The sequence below is a fragment of the Cibotium barometz genome, chromosome 20 (genome assembly GCF_041138505.1).
Source record: "Cibotium barometz isolate CiBa-2024 chromosome 20, ASM4113850v1, whole genome shotgun sequence".
NCBI lineage: Eukaryota > Viridiplantae > Streptophyta > Polypodiopsida > Cyatheales > Cibotiaceae > Cibotium > Cibotium barometz.
Window position 1 is genome coordinate 6,635,364 of NC_141065.1, and position 13,062 is coordinate 6,648,425.

General features: G+C 46.3%; 2 protein-coding genes across 3 annotated transcripts in view; both read right to left on the minus strand.

Annotated features, from left to right (window-relative positions):
* The window catches only part of POD1 (POLLEN DEFECTIVE IN GUIDANCE-like protein), an 83,351-nt gene that overhangs the window by 36,147 nt on the left and 34,142 nt on the right, over positions 1 to 13,062 (minus strand). The gene's annotated exons all lie outside the window — the stretch shown is intronic.
* Positions 8,572 to 10,204, minus strand: LOC147627490 (uncharacterized). The gene is made up of 2 exons (XM_086815080.1): positions 8,820 to 10,204; positions 8,572 to 8,785 (listed from the first exon to the last, which is right to left on the minus strand). The coding sequence occupies exons 1-2, from the start codon at positions 9,180 to 9,182 to the stop codon at positions 8,663 to 8,665; spliced, it is 486 nt and encodes a 161-aa protein (XP_086671206.1). The 5' UTR covers positions 9,183 to 10,204; the 3' UTR covers positions 8,572 to 8,662.

A 13,062-nucleotide genomic window follows, 5' to 3' on the forward strand; every position in this document is an offset into this window, starting at 1 on the left:
CCAACTAGGGCAATCGCACTTTGATTGTCGACATAGATTGTAGTAGCGGTGTCCATGGGAATGCACTTCTCCTCAAGAAGCTGACGGAGATACAAAGCCGCAGTGGTGGCATCATAGAGGGCCCGGTACTCGGCCTCGGCTAAGGAACCTACAACAGTGTCCTGCTTCTTGCTAGACCAAGAGAAAGGACCATATCCAAGTGAGTACAAATAACCACCATGTGAGCGCCAGGAATTTATATAACCGGCCCAATCGAAGTCCGTGTAACCACGCAGGGTGAATCCACGACTGTAGTGAAGTCCGAACATAGAGGTACCCGCTAGATAGTGAACAACCCTCATCATTGAACTCCAATGTTGCTCCTTTGGAGCATGGAAATACTGACTTAATATGGATGTGCAATAAGAAATGTCAAGTCTAGAGTTAGTGAGTCGTATGAGTTTCCCAACCACTTGACGGTAGGCTCGCTCTTCATGTGGCAGTGAGTCCGCTTCCTTTGTAAGTTTGATGGTTGGATCCAGTGGGATGGCCACAAGGACAGCACCATCAAGAAAATAGGAATTAATGAGTTGAAGACAGTACTTTTGTTGTGACACAAAAATACCACCAAGATGCTGGACCACCTCCATGCCAAGGAAATACGAGAGAAGACCGAGATTAGTCATCTCAAACGTATGTCTCAGCTGTGCCATGATATCAACCACTTTGACTTGATTTGAACCAGTTATGATGTCCTTGTCAGCCTGCACCTGAATTCGCCTGACTCTGCAGCACCCGTATGACTGTACCTGCTGTCGTACAGCAACCGTCACATGTACCACCAATACGAAACTGTACCTGCTGTCTGTACTCTGCCAGCGTCGCCTAAACCAGTCGCCGATAGGCCTGCAGCCGCCTGCTCTGTACGGCCTGCAGCCACGTGGTCTGTACGGCCTGTATACAGTACGGCCTGCTCTCTTCACAACAAATCCAGCAGTCCACTACTATGCAGCTAGTCGACAGAGTTTCTCTTCTCCTCCACGCAGGTAACTTGCACGATTTCCCAAAAGCAAGAGAGAGAGAGAGATGAGAGAGGAGTGTAACTCCCAAAGTGGAGTTGCCCCTTTTTTCCCAAAAAAATCCTAGTGCCCCTTTCTCAAGTTTATTAAACTTCCTAAGGGTCACTTATGCCTAGGGGCCACCCAAGGTTAAAACATTAAAAATATTAATGTCCTTGGTCTTCCTTCACATTTGAAGATGTCCACCATATTTCTATTTGTCCAGGAACCCAAATGTGAATCATTAAATATTTATCTTGCTCCCACACTTGTGCTGTTCCACTTTCACAGGATCATGACAGGATGTGTATTTGAACTGAGTTTGAAACCATGTTCATGGAACAGCCAGATGTGTGCTCAAGGCTGCCCTGCTGAATTGTCTTGTTTGATTAGAGGGAAGCATAGTGTGTTGCTTTTGTGGGACACAGATCTGTGTGTGAATCCTCTATGCTAAGAGGTCTTGAGGGCTGCCAGATTGGACATGCAGGTTTACTTTCCTGAACTAGCTTTGTTGTACTCAATCATACATTTCATTGAATTTGAATAAAGAAATACCGAAAGGGGCGCCAAGCTTTGGGGCCAACAGGTGTCGATTTCCTTTCAGTTTTGGAGCATTCTAGCTCCTGTTAATTTGTTATTTATTTGGACTACAATTGGAAGGGTGACTGCTAGTCTACCGCACTTTGGTTTCTTTCAGAGGCCGGTTTCAACAGGATTGTGTCTTTGCCTATATGAGGTGAAAAGAAAAAGCTAAAGATAAAGCTCACGAGAAATGACGCCAAAGAGAAGACGCTTGGGCCAAGAACAAGAAGCAGTTGAAGTGTTATGGTGCAAAAGATGGGTTGAAGGCTATGGCTTTCGACGGTTTGTCACCGGTGGAATCTTCATAGAGGCTTCATGGGTTCGGAAGGCAGCTTCTTTCTATGCTTAGAAGTGGTGATCTACTATGCTTCATCGGGGACTTGCGCTTACCACTTGTTTTGGGTGCCTGAGGATATTGTTGATGAGCAAAAACCAGTAGGGAAGAGCTAGAGGAAGTTCATATGCTGGTACAGATATTGGCACTACAGGATAGGAAAAGTAAGAGGCAAAGTTTCACATCATTATCTGGTGATGTTTATGGATTATTCACCTATAGATGCGAAGTGACAAGAGGAGGTGACTTTGCAGATTCACCTAGGGATTTCAACTTTGTCTTGAAGCTTTTCGGTTGGAGCGACCATTATAAAAGGCTCATTCAAGTTCAACAGAGCTGAGGTCTAGAGCATTGCCTAATGCTCAAGAGGGGGGTAGCACCTCTGCTGCCTTGTTACAGACAAGCTCGGATGTCATCTAGAGGTCGCTTGGTGCAGCTTTTCTCTCACCCGAAGGTACTGATAGCTGACAGTACATCTGCTTATGGGACTTCTATGATATTGTGTACTAGTCACATGAGATGGTAAAGTTGTGTATGGTTCACAGTCGGCCGCACCATGAGCTATAGTTGCAACTATGGATAACTCTGTCTACACCTATGGTTAACAGAGATGATTTTTGTCTTTGGAACTAATGTATGACTGAGGAAGATTGAGACGTTGATCATCTTTGTCATATGGTTCTCGTTGTTCTTGACCACAACGTTGGTTGATTGAATATTGAGATGGATGCTATTTGTAGAGCTGGTCTCCTTTGGAATGACATGGTTTGGTTGAGCTCAAAGTTTGCAGCAGCCTGAGCTAACACTTCCAGACTCTAAGGAGGGCATAAGTCTTGCGAGCAGTCCTAGAGTTGGTTTGGTTCATGGATATATGGATCGAACTCTACTTGTGCATGTATTCGTACACTTTCTAAGATATTATTGTATTCTGGTGCCATTGGATCCTGGTACCCTTGCCTAGAGAAACCAACAACCTGTTCACATGAATCCAAAGACATGTTCCCTCATGAAACCAAAGACTTGTTTCCACTTGAAACCAAAGTCCTGTATCCCATACAACATAGGCCTGTTTCCCCGAAACTAGAGTCATGTTTTATCTCGAAAACCAATGTCGTGCTTCCGTGAGAAACCCACAGATACACCATCCGAGCACGGTGCCAAAACCAAGGCTGTTTGCCCACAGCATGTGCTTTTTCCATAACTAAGAGAGAGAAAGAAGCCTGTTCAGCCTTGCGCCTCCTGCAGTCTTCCATCCCCTTCCAAAAGAGAGAGAGAGATAGAACAGTCCCTTGGCTGAGCGCCTGCATGTGATTCCTGCACCAAATAAGTTGAGGCCCAAGTTAGGAACTAGTGTAACTATTTGGTTCTCCTAGATCTATTTCACATGATGAAACCCATGCCCGAACACCTGACAGGTGGAAGAAGACATGGGGACAGGGTCCATAAAGTTTGATTAAGAAAAACCAACATTGTTGGTCAAAAAGCAACAAAAAGCAAAAAGTCAAACAGGGTTGACCGCGAGCCAAGGACACCATTTGAAAGAGGAGACTAAGCCGGACCAAAAAGTAAAAAGACGCTTTCTCAAAAAGCAGCTCTAAGGCCTTAAAGCCAGAAAAGCGAAGCACCAAAAGTTGAATAATATTTTATTAATAAAAGTAAGGAGAGCAAAAGCAAAGGGAAAAAGAGAAAAGCAAAGCATAAAAAAGCAAAGCAAAAGCATGAAGGCTTTTTGGCACAAAGCAAGGTCTCTTACCAGTATAAAAAGGATTGGACTTCTCTTGTAGTACTATGAACAAGATCATTGAAGCAAGAGTTCCTCTTGAAGGGGCATCCTCAAGGACAAGACGTGAAGATCTTTAAACAAGGCTAGGGGTTTTCCTTCATCGTCAACATCAAGGGGGTGGCCTCTATCGTAGAAGGGAGAAGCTCATCGCCATCTCCATCATCAAGTAACATGGAGTCTCTTCATCGCCACCTTACTGGCCGCCATCTGCCAGTGCTACTCCTTGCCTGGCTGTCACCACCTTTGCACCACCTCTGATGTCGGCAGAACTACTGTCTACGCCTCCATCACCGCCACCCGCCAGCTGTTGCTCAGCCGCCTGCACTGGTTGCGCCACCCGCCATCACCGCCCTGTTTCGCAGCCTGTGCCGCCAGCACCATCACCGCCCGTTGCACCTGGCTGCACAGCCATCTGCCCATCTGAACCATCATCTGCGTGCTGCCCCACTGCCGCCAGCCAGCACTACTGTTCCAGCCAGCATTGCCATCTCCAGTTTTTGGCTGTGGCTGCCTGTGCGCTACGGTACCCTCACTGCCGTACTGCCTTACCTGTGCGCCACCTTCAGAACAGCGCCAAACTACTGCAGCGCTGCAGCCACCTGCGTCAGTTGCTTCCAGCGCTGTACGATCTCTTGTGCCACCTCCACGACCTGCTGCATACTGTTGTGTGCTGCCAGCACTCCCAAGATGCTGTTCAGAACCTTCTGTGCTGCCGACTGAACCTCTGTTGCCACCTACTTGGCTGCCACCACCAGTTAACTATACGATACAGTCACATAGACCTACTTTGGTTCATACAAGCCTACTCAGGGCTGTTTCTATTCCGGATTTGCGCAACAGATTCTACTGCTGGTCAACCTATACTTTGTCTTCTACACGTGTCACCTGTGTACCTCGTGTGTACTTGAGGTTCCTTGGACTTGGGACTAGAGCTTGGACATGAAGCATAGACATGGAACTTGGACATATAGCTTGGGCATGAAGCTTGGACATAAACATGGAACTTGGACATATAGTTTGGGCATGAAGCTTGGACATGAACATGGAACTTGAGGTTTCCTTGGACTTGAACTTGGATCGAGACTTGGATTTGGATCTAAACTTGGATTTGGACTTGGATCTGGACTTGAAATTATTGGATTTGGATATTGGATCTGGTACTAGCCCGGTGAGAGATACTTGTGGGTCATTCCTGTGGTGTGCTCGGCATCAGAGATCTTGTGCCTCGACATCCACATCGACGACGACTTGGATATCCTGCATTGGCATATCTGTTTGTTTTGTATTCATTGATTGTATTGATCTTGGCCAGCGTGCCCATGGATTGTTCCTAAATAAATTCCCAAAAGGAGGCAGGGCCTGTTCCCCGCTCACTGTGGTGTATTGTGCAAGATCCCCATTCCCTTTTCTCTCTCCCCTCTCTTTATATCTTTATCTCTTGGACACATGGTTGAGTCTGTCCTCACTGCACACCCCGCTGGGCTTACAAAACTAGGTAGACATTGTCCAAGGTTGCCTAGTTGGGGCTTGTGGTAGAGTCAAATAATACAGTGCCAATAGCTTTGATGGGCATCAGTGAATTGTTGCCACATCAAACTTCACCCTTAGCAAGACGCTAAGAGATGAAAATCAGTGTGACAAAAGTAAAGAAACCAGGTGGCAACTTGTTCAATAATGTGAAGACTTGGTCTTCCTGAGACTTGGAGGAGCCAGTGGTGGCGTGCTCCGCGTTAAGGCGTCGGTACTCGGCGACCTTGACTTTCAGGTCATCCCCCTCTTTTATAGTGCATTTTTGGATTTGATGCTTGAGATCAATGCGACGTGTGCAATCGCGTGTTGCATCTCTCTCTACAAGTTGTGCCCATCTGTCAGAGACATAGGGGAACTGTTGGAGCTACGAATGAAGCTCCGGTAGTAGGCCTTGCATGAGCTCCACTATGGCAGTGGCATTCCTAGCTTCCCAATAGCTGATGACCTCAAGAGGTGCTAGTGAGGGGTGGGGTTTCGGTTCAAGTCCCTTCACCAAGTTCCAAGAACCTTGGGAAGTGAAGACCTATTCCATAAGGTTAGCCTAGGTGGTGTAATTAGATCCATTGAAACGAGTCTTTTCTGTAAAAGCATTATTGGACATAGATACATGGAGGGAAGGAGATGGTGGGGTCCAAGATGGCTAGTACCCATAGCTAGAGGGTTAGGTGTTACTCCAGAATAACCACTAATACCCAACAAATGAAGGACCTGGCAAGGGTACTCCATAAGATGGGATAGAAAGTTGGGCACTCTACGCAGGTGGAATGCCTCGTTGAGGCACAAATCCTTGGATAGGCACATAAGCTCGTACGGGTGCAGTCCCTGTGATTGATTGGTAAACTACCTAATACCCCGGAATGCTAGGTGGCGACGCAGTACTGATGGGCATAGTGCCAAGAGATCCCTCTGTTGGTTAAAACCCATATGCAAGTCCCTAAGGAGGTGTGGCCGGTAATGGCTGCATGCCAACGCCAACATGCAACATGGGTTGGGTGGGAGGGTTCTGTGCTTAAGGTAGTGCAGTATTCCAAAACACATTAGGAGCAGAAATACAAGGTGAACCAGAAGAGAAAACAATGTTACCTCCTTGTACACCAGTAGTCTGAGACCGTATGCTGCTCCTAGACCCTCCTCTATTCGGGTTCACATTTCTCCAGGGTTCGAGGGTAGCAATAAGTACAATATGTTGAGCCTATGCTGCAATGGGAGACACCCAGGTACTGTTAGGCACTTAAGCACTCCATGGTACACACACAAACTTGACACGGACTCCGATCGAGTGATGGATCTCCAGACGACCATGTTGGTTCCTATCCTCCTTGAGAGAATGACCCAAACTGAAGTCCGGGCTGTCGGCTAGACTACGCAGCAGGGCTCTCCAGATAAGGTTGGATACTCGGGTCCAGTACTGGCCCACTAGCTGTAGGTGTGTATCCCCCTCTGGAAGCGAAGTTTGGTAAGCTCGGAGAGGAGTGTCGTGATGTCAAAGGTGTAGAAGGTGAGTAAGTGTCGACAGGCTGGTCGACTCCCAATGTCAGACCTCAAACGGGGCTCTCCAATGAGAAAGAAGTCCCATCCTCCATGTAGTCTCGATCTAAGTAAGGAGAATCAACTTTTGGTGACAAAGGCTGGTCCACCTTAAACCGGCCTCTGATAGAAACCACAGTGCGGTAGACTAGCAGCCACCCGTCCACTTGTAGTCTAGATATGAAAACAGAAAAGATTGGGGCTAGAGTGCCCAAATCTGAAAACAAAGCGACACCTGTTGGCCCCAAAGCTTGGCGCCCCTTGCGGTATTTCTTTATTCAATTCCAAAAGTATGAAAGGCTGAGTACAACCAAAATCAGCCAAGAGATTACACCTGTATGTCCAATCTGACGGCCCACAATACCTCTTAGCACAGAGGATCCACGCACACAGATCTGTGTCTCAAAGCAACACACTGTGCCTCCCTCTGATCAGCCAAGACCACTAAGCAAGGCAGCCATGAGCATACATCTGGCATAACTCAAGCACATGATTCAACATCTCAGCTCATACATACATGTACTGTTCAACCTCTGTCTCCACCCTTTTCAATCTGCCATACCCCTCCTCTCACAAGGGGCCAGATAGCTCAAATCTGCAACAGACATAAAGCAGTAGAAAGAGAGATAGATGAACAGATGCGGAGCTTACCAAAATCAGCCCGTGGATCTGCACTGGAGGAAGTAACGGTACCAATCTGTACTTGCAAGCACTTGTTTCCACAACCCTGCTTCACACGTGTGTATGTACTTGTCTGTACCTTCCTCTTTGCATCCAACTTTGTGTTGTACCTGTCTGTACAGTCCTGAAAAACAGCACTGTACCAGTCTGTACTGCCTCGGAACACGTGCCAGAAGCTGTCCTTGCATACGCCGCCTGCAGCCAGTATCTGTACACGACTGTACCTGAAGGTACAGTTCTGTACCTGCTGTACGGCCACCTGTCAGCAGTCGTACAGGTGACTGTGCCTGCTGTACGGCCTCTGTCAGAGTGCTTCTGCCCTGTCCGTACAGCTGTACCTGGAACAAAGCCTGCAACAGCAGTTCTGCACTTGTGCGCAGCCTGTACCAGCAGATATACCCGCAGCAGTTCCTGTGCGCCGCCTGTACCAGAGCATGTACCTGCAACAGCCTGTCCGTACAGAGCTGTACGGCTGGTTTGCACAGAGAAAACAGCAGCAGCACACCTTCTTTCAGTCGACTCCTTCTCCTCTTGCTTTCCATGCTTCCCCACAAGAGCACCTATGCTCCACGTTTCTTTTTCCCAAAAAGAAGAGAGAGAGAGAGAGGAGAGAGAAGCTTACACTCCAAAAGTGGAGTGGCCCCCTCCCCATAATAATCCTAGGGCCCCAACTTTAAAAGTTATTAAAGTTCCCTAGCCACTAAGGCCTAGGGGCAACTTTCAATAAAACATTAAAATTCTAATGTTCTAGTTCCCCCCTTCACACCTAGGGATGTCCACACATCATTAACTCTGTCCGGGCACCCCCCATGTGAATCATTCAATATTTTGACTCAGCAACCACCATGCCCACACTTGTGCTGTTCCATTTTCAGAGGGCCATGACATACCCCCCTCTTGAAGAATGGCAAGCATCCTCGATTGCATTCTAGTGATACAGCAAAATATCCAAAGTGAAATATACAATATGGCAAGATCAGCGTCCCAATCTCTCTAAGCCATGCACATGTATCAACATCATTCACTGCAAAACAATGGCGTAGTAATAGTCCAAGTTGTATACCACTGTGAACCATACATATCCACAAAATCCCATGTGACTAGTACACATATATTAGAAGTCCCATAAACAGATGTACTGTCAGCCTCAGTACCTTCGGGTGAGATAAAAACTGCACCAAGCGACCTCTAGATGTCATCTGAGCCTGTCTGTATCAAGGGAGTGGAGGTGCTACCCCCCCTCTTGAGCATCAGGTAATGCTCCAGACCCATGCTCTGCTGAACCTGAATGAGCCACAATAAGAGTCGGCTCTAACTCAAAGGCATCGAGATAAAGCTGCAAAACCTGAGGTGAATCTGTTAAGTCACCTTCCTCCATCCACTTCGCATCCATCGGTGAATAGTTCTTGAACTTCACAAGATAGCGACGGGAAACTTTACCTCGTACCTTCCTTTCTTTATGTGCCAGTATCTGCTCTGGAATCAGAACCTCATCAAGTTCCTCAACTTCCGGCTGAGCCTCATCTGATACATCCTCAGGCACATCCCCACGGAAAGGTCTAAGAAGACTCACGTGAAAAGCATTGTGAATCTTCCAGTGATCTGGTAGCTTCAAGCGATAGGCTACCTCACCAATCTTTTCCAAAACCTGAAAAGGCCCATAATAACGCATGCTCAATTTAGGGAATAAGCACTCTTTACCCTTCATCTTCTTGAGTCTAGCCTTTTCAAAGCGCAAAAGAACCCAATCACCCAATGCAAACTGTACATCACGTCTGTGACGGTCTGCGGCTTTCTTTTGCTTCTGCTGAGTTTTCTAGAGTGCCAACTTAACCCTCCGATAAGCTTCATCCAAACTCTCCACATACTGATCAGCCTCAAAGATCTTATCCTTTGTATGCAAAATGGGTGGTACCTTCTTCCCTCCTACAATCTCAAAAGGCGCCTTGCCTGTCGAGGTATGTACAGTGTTGTTATATGCAAACTCCACCAAAGGAAGATATTTTTTCCATTGTTGCTTGTGCTCTGACACATAACACTTGAGAAGATCCAACACTGTAGAGTTAGCCTCTTCTGACTGACCATCTGTCTGTGGATGAAATGACGATGAAAACTTGAGAGTTGTACCCATGTTGTCAAACAACCCTCTCCAGAACAAACTCGTCATCCGTGGATCACGGTCACTAATGATAGACGTAGGCAAGCCATGATACTTGAAGATGTTCGCCATGAACAACTTCACCATATGATCCACTTTGATCGTCTTACGCACGGGAATGAAATGAGCCTGCTTACTGAACCTGCATATGATAGTCTAGATGCCATCATTTCCCGTTTGTGTCCGTGGAAGATCAAATATAAAATCCATGGCAATGCTCTCCCAATGTCTATCTGGAATAGGTAAAGGCTATAATAACCCTGGTGTCTTCTGACGATCAAACTTTACCTTCTGACATACGATGCATTGCCTCACAAAGGCATCAACATCTCTTCTCAAGGTTGGCCAATAAAAGAAAGTCTCCACTGCTTTTACCGTGGCGTCAATACCTCTATGACCTCCATACGGTGGAGCATGACTTTCAATCATAACCTTGAGTCGCAATGGCCTGGTAACACACAGTCTGCCATGCATCAATAAAAATCCATCCCTGAGAATATAATGCTCATGCCGCTGACCCTCAGACATCTGATCATACAACCTTTCAAAGTCCTCATCATGGGCATACTGCTCTTTCATTTCATCAAGCTCATGATGATAAGCAAGTGAAACTGCAGAGACCTATGGCTTGCGTGACAAAGCATCTCCCACAACATTCTTTTTGCCTTCCACATGCACAATCTGGAAGTGAAACATTGACAAAAAGTTTGCCCAACGCATATGCTTGTCTGAAAGCTTAGTTTGCGTGAGGAAATAACGCAAGGTCCGATGATCTGTCTGTACAATGAAATCAGCCCCAAGCAAGTAGTGTTTCCATGTAGAAAGAGCACGAATTACAGCCAACATCTCTTTCTCATAAACCTGTAAATGCTTCTCAGCATCTTGCAATATTCTACTCTCATAGGCTATCACATGTCCCTCTTGCATGAGAACTGCACCAATGCTACTTCCACATGCATCACACTGGACAACAAAAGCCTTTCGGAGGTCCGGTAACACCAATACTGGATCCGAAGTAAGCTTTTCTTTGAGCTTTTTGAATGCTGTAATTTCCCGATCAGCCCATCTAAACGGAGTTGCCTTCTTCGTCAAAGCATGAAGAGGCGAAGCAATTTCAGCAAAGTACCGTATGTAACACCTGTAATAGGAACACAATCCTAGAAAGCTGCGTACATCATGCACGGTCCACAAATCTGGCCAATTAAGAATTGCTTCCACCTTTGCTGGATCCATACGGACTCCATGCGCAGACACAATATGCCCCAAGAAATGTATCTCTTGCAAAAAGAACTCACTCTTCTTGCCATTAATAACCAACCTATGGTTCCTGAGTTCTGCAAACACAATGGCCAAATGCCTTCTATGCTCTTCCTCAGTTTGTGAATGCACAATCATATCATCAAAGAATGTGCCCACAAACTCTCTATGAGGCCTGAAAATCCTGTCCATCATTCTGTTAAATGTGGCAGGCGCATTTGTCAAACCAAAGGGCATAACCAAGAACTCATACAACCCAAACGTGGTTCGGAATGCTGTCTTATGCACATTCTCGGGTCTAATGCGTATCTGATGATACCCGCTTTTCAAGTCAATACGACTAAAGACTGTGGAGCCCTGTAAGCGGTCCAAAATGTCATCGATCCTCGGTATGGAGAATCGATTCTTGATGGTATTCTTGTTCAGCACCCTGTAATCAATACACATGCGCCAAGAACCATCCTTCTTCTGCACTAAGAGCACAGGTGAGCAAAAGGGTGATGAGCTAGGCTGTATCAACCCTTTATTCAAAAGCTCCTGCACCTGACTCATAATCTCCTCCTGTTGGGCTGCACTAACACGGTACGGCGGTCTATTCGGTGGAGTACTACCAGGAATCACATCAATGGCATGATCTTCTGGCCTCTCAGGAGGAAGTTCTCCTGGCAATGACTCGGAAAAACAATCTTGAAACCCACATAAGAAATCAGTCCTGTCCTTATCTAACATAGACAAATTAGACTTAGACTCATCATCCTGTGCATCCTTTACATAAATCAAGTACGCGGAAAGATGCTTTTTCATTACTAATGAAATCGCCGAAGCGGATACAATAGGAACAGATTCTCCTTTGAGTTTTACATCCAATACATGTTCTTTTTCTCTATGAGTCAGAGTGATTTTCCTATTGTAAGTATCCACCACCGCATGTACCCTGTGGCACCATGGCATCCCCAACAAAACATCACAGCCATCAAGTGGCATGATAAAGAACTCTTCGCTGTCCACATAACCCTGCAAATGAAGCCGAAGCTTCCCAATGATAGAAGTAACGGGTTCTGCATACCCTGGACAAGCCGTATTAGCCTCATGTAACGGCCCCATCTCCTCTGCGCGAATCCCCAATCGGCCAGCCAAATCTGGTGAAATGAAGTTGGCTCTAGCACCTGTGTCAAAGAAGATCTAGGCATTCTAATCTCTCACTTTGCCCCATGCCCTGCACAACTCTGTTGCTTCACCACCTGGCTGTTCCCCCACAAGATCAGGAACTAAGCCTGCAGAAGGTTTTGGTTCCTTTGACTTGGGCTCTCCTTTATTGTCAGAGTCCTTTTGGGACTTTCTTTTGGGACAATTGAATGACATATGCCCCTCTTCAGTAGAGTAAAAACACTTATGAGCATCTCTCAAAGCCTGTCTTGCCTCAGAAGTCCTCTTGGGCATTGGCAACTTCTTATACTTCATCTCTGAAGACCCTTTAGCATCACGAGAAGCATGCCCAGATTTTTCAGCTTTCTTGCTCAAGTTCTTACTGCCTTTAAACCCAGATGATCCTCCAGTGAGTAACGCATTAGCTGTCATAGCATTTTCAATCATCTGTGACATGTTCGTTACTCTTGTCTTGATACAATAATCTCGCACCTCTTTGGGCAGCCCACAACAATACTTCTCTACCTGCTCAGACAATGGCACTACACGATAAGAAGTCACTGGGAGTAAAGCTTCCCAAAACTTCTTGTTATAATCCTCCAAATTCTCACATTTTGAAGCATCCAATTTGTGCCATGCGGTCATAACATCCACCTCAAATGTAGATGTGAGCCATACGGAAGAGAAAACCTATTTAAATTGTACCCAAGTGGTGGGTGCTATGCCTTGCAAAAGAAGAGTAGACCACCACTGCAAAGCATTGCCCTTGAGAAAAGTGGCAGCTTTCCTCACCTTAGAGGACTCTGTGTAATTCCCACCAGAAAAAGCAGCATCAAACTGCTGTAAAAAGGTAAGTGCTTTCAATTTATCTTTGGCCCCACTGAATGTATCAAACTTCAGTGCAGCTCCCCCTTCCTTGTAATCCTTCGCCTTTCCCATAGGCGTTAGATTATCATATGGAAGTGGCTTCGCAAGATTGCTGCCCCCAACATTCATGCCCATCATTGGGTCGACATTTCCCATTCCC

What these genes read in the sequence shown, in the direction of transcription:
- LOC147627490 (XM_086815080.1), bottom strand. Translation starts at nt 9,182, where the DNA reads ATGAAGGGTAAAGAGTGCTTATTCCCTAAATTGAGCATGCGTTATTAT. An exon ending in ACTTAACAGATTCACCTCAG is followed by an intron (nt 8,786 to 8,819) that starts GTTTTGCAGCTT and finishes CCTTTGAGTTAG; the next exon opens with AGCCGACTCTTATTGTGGCT.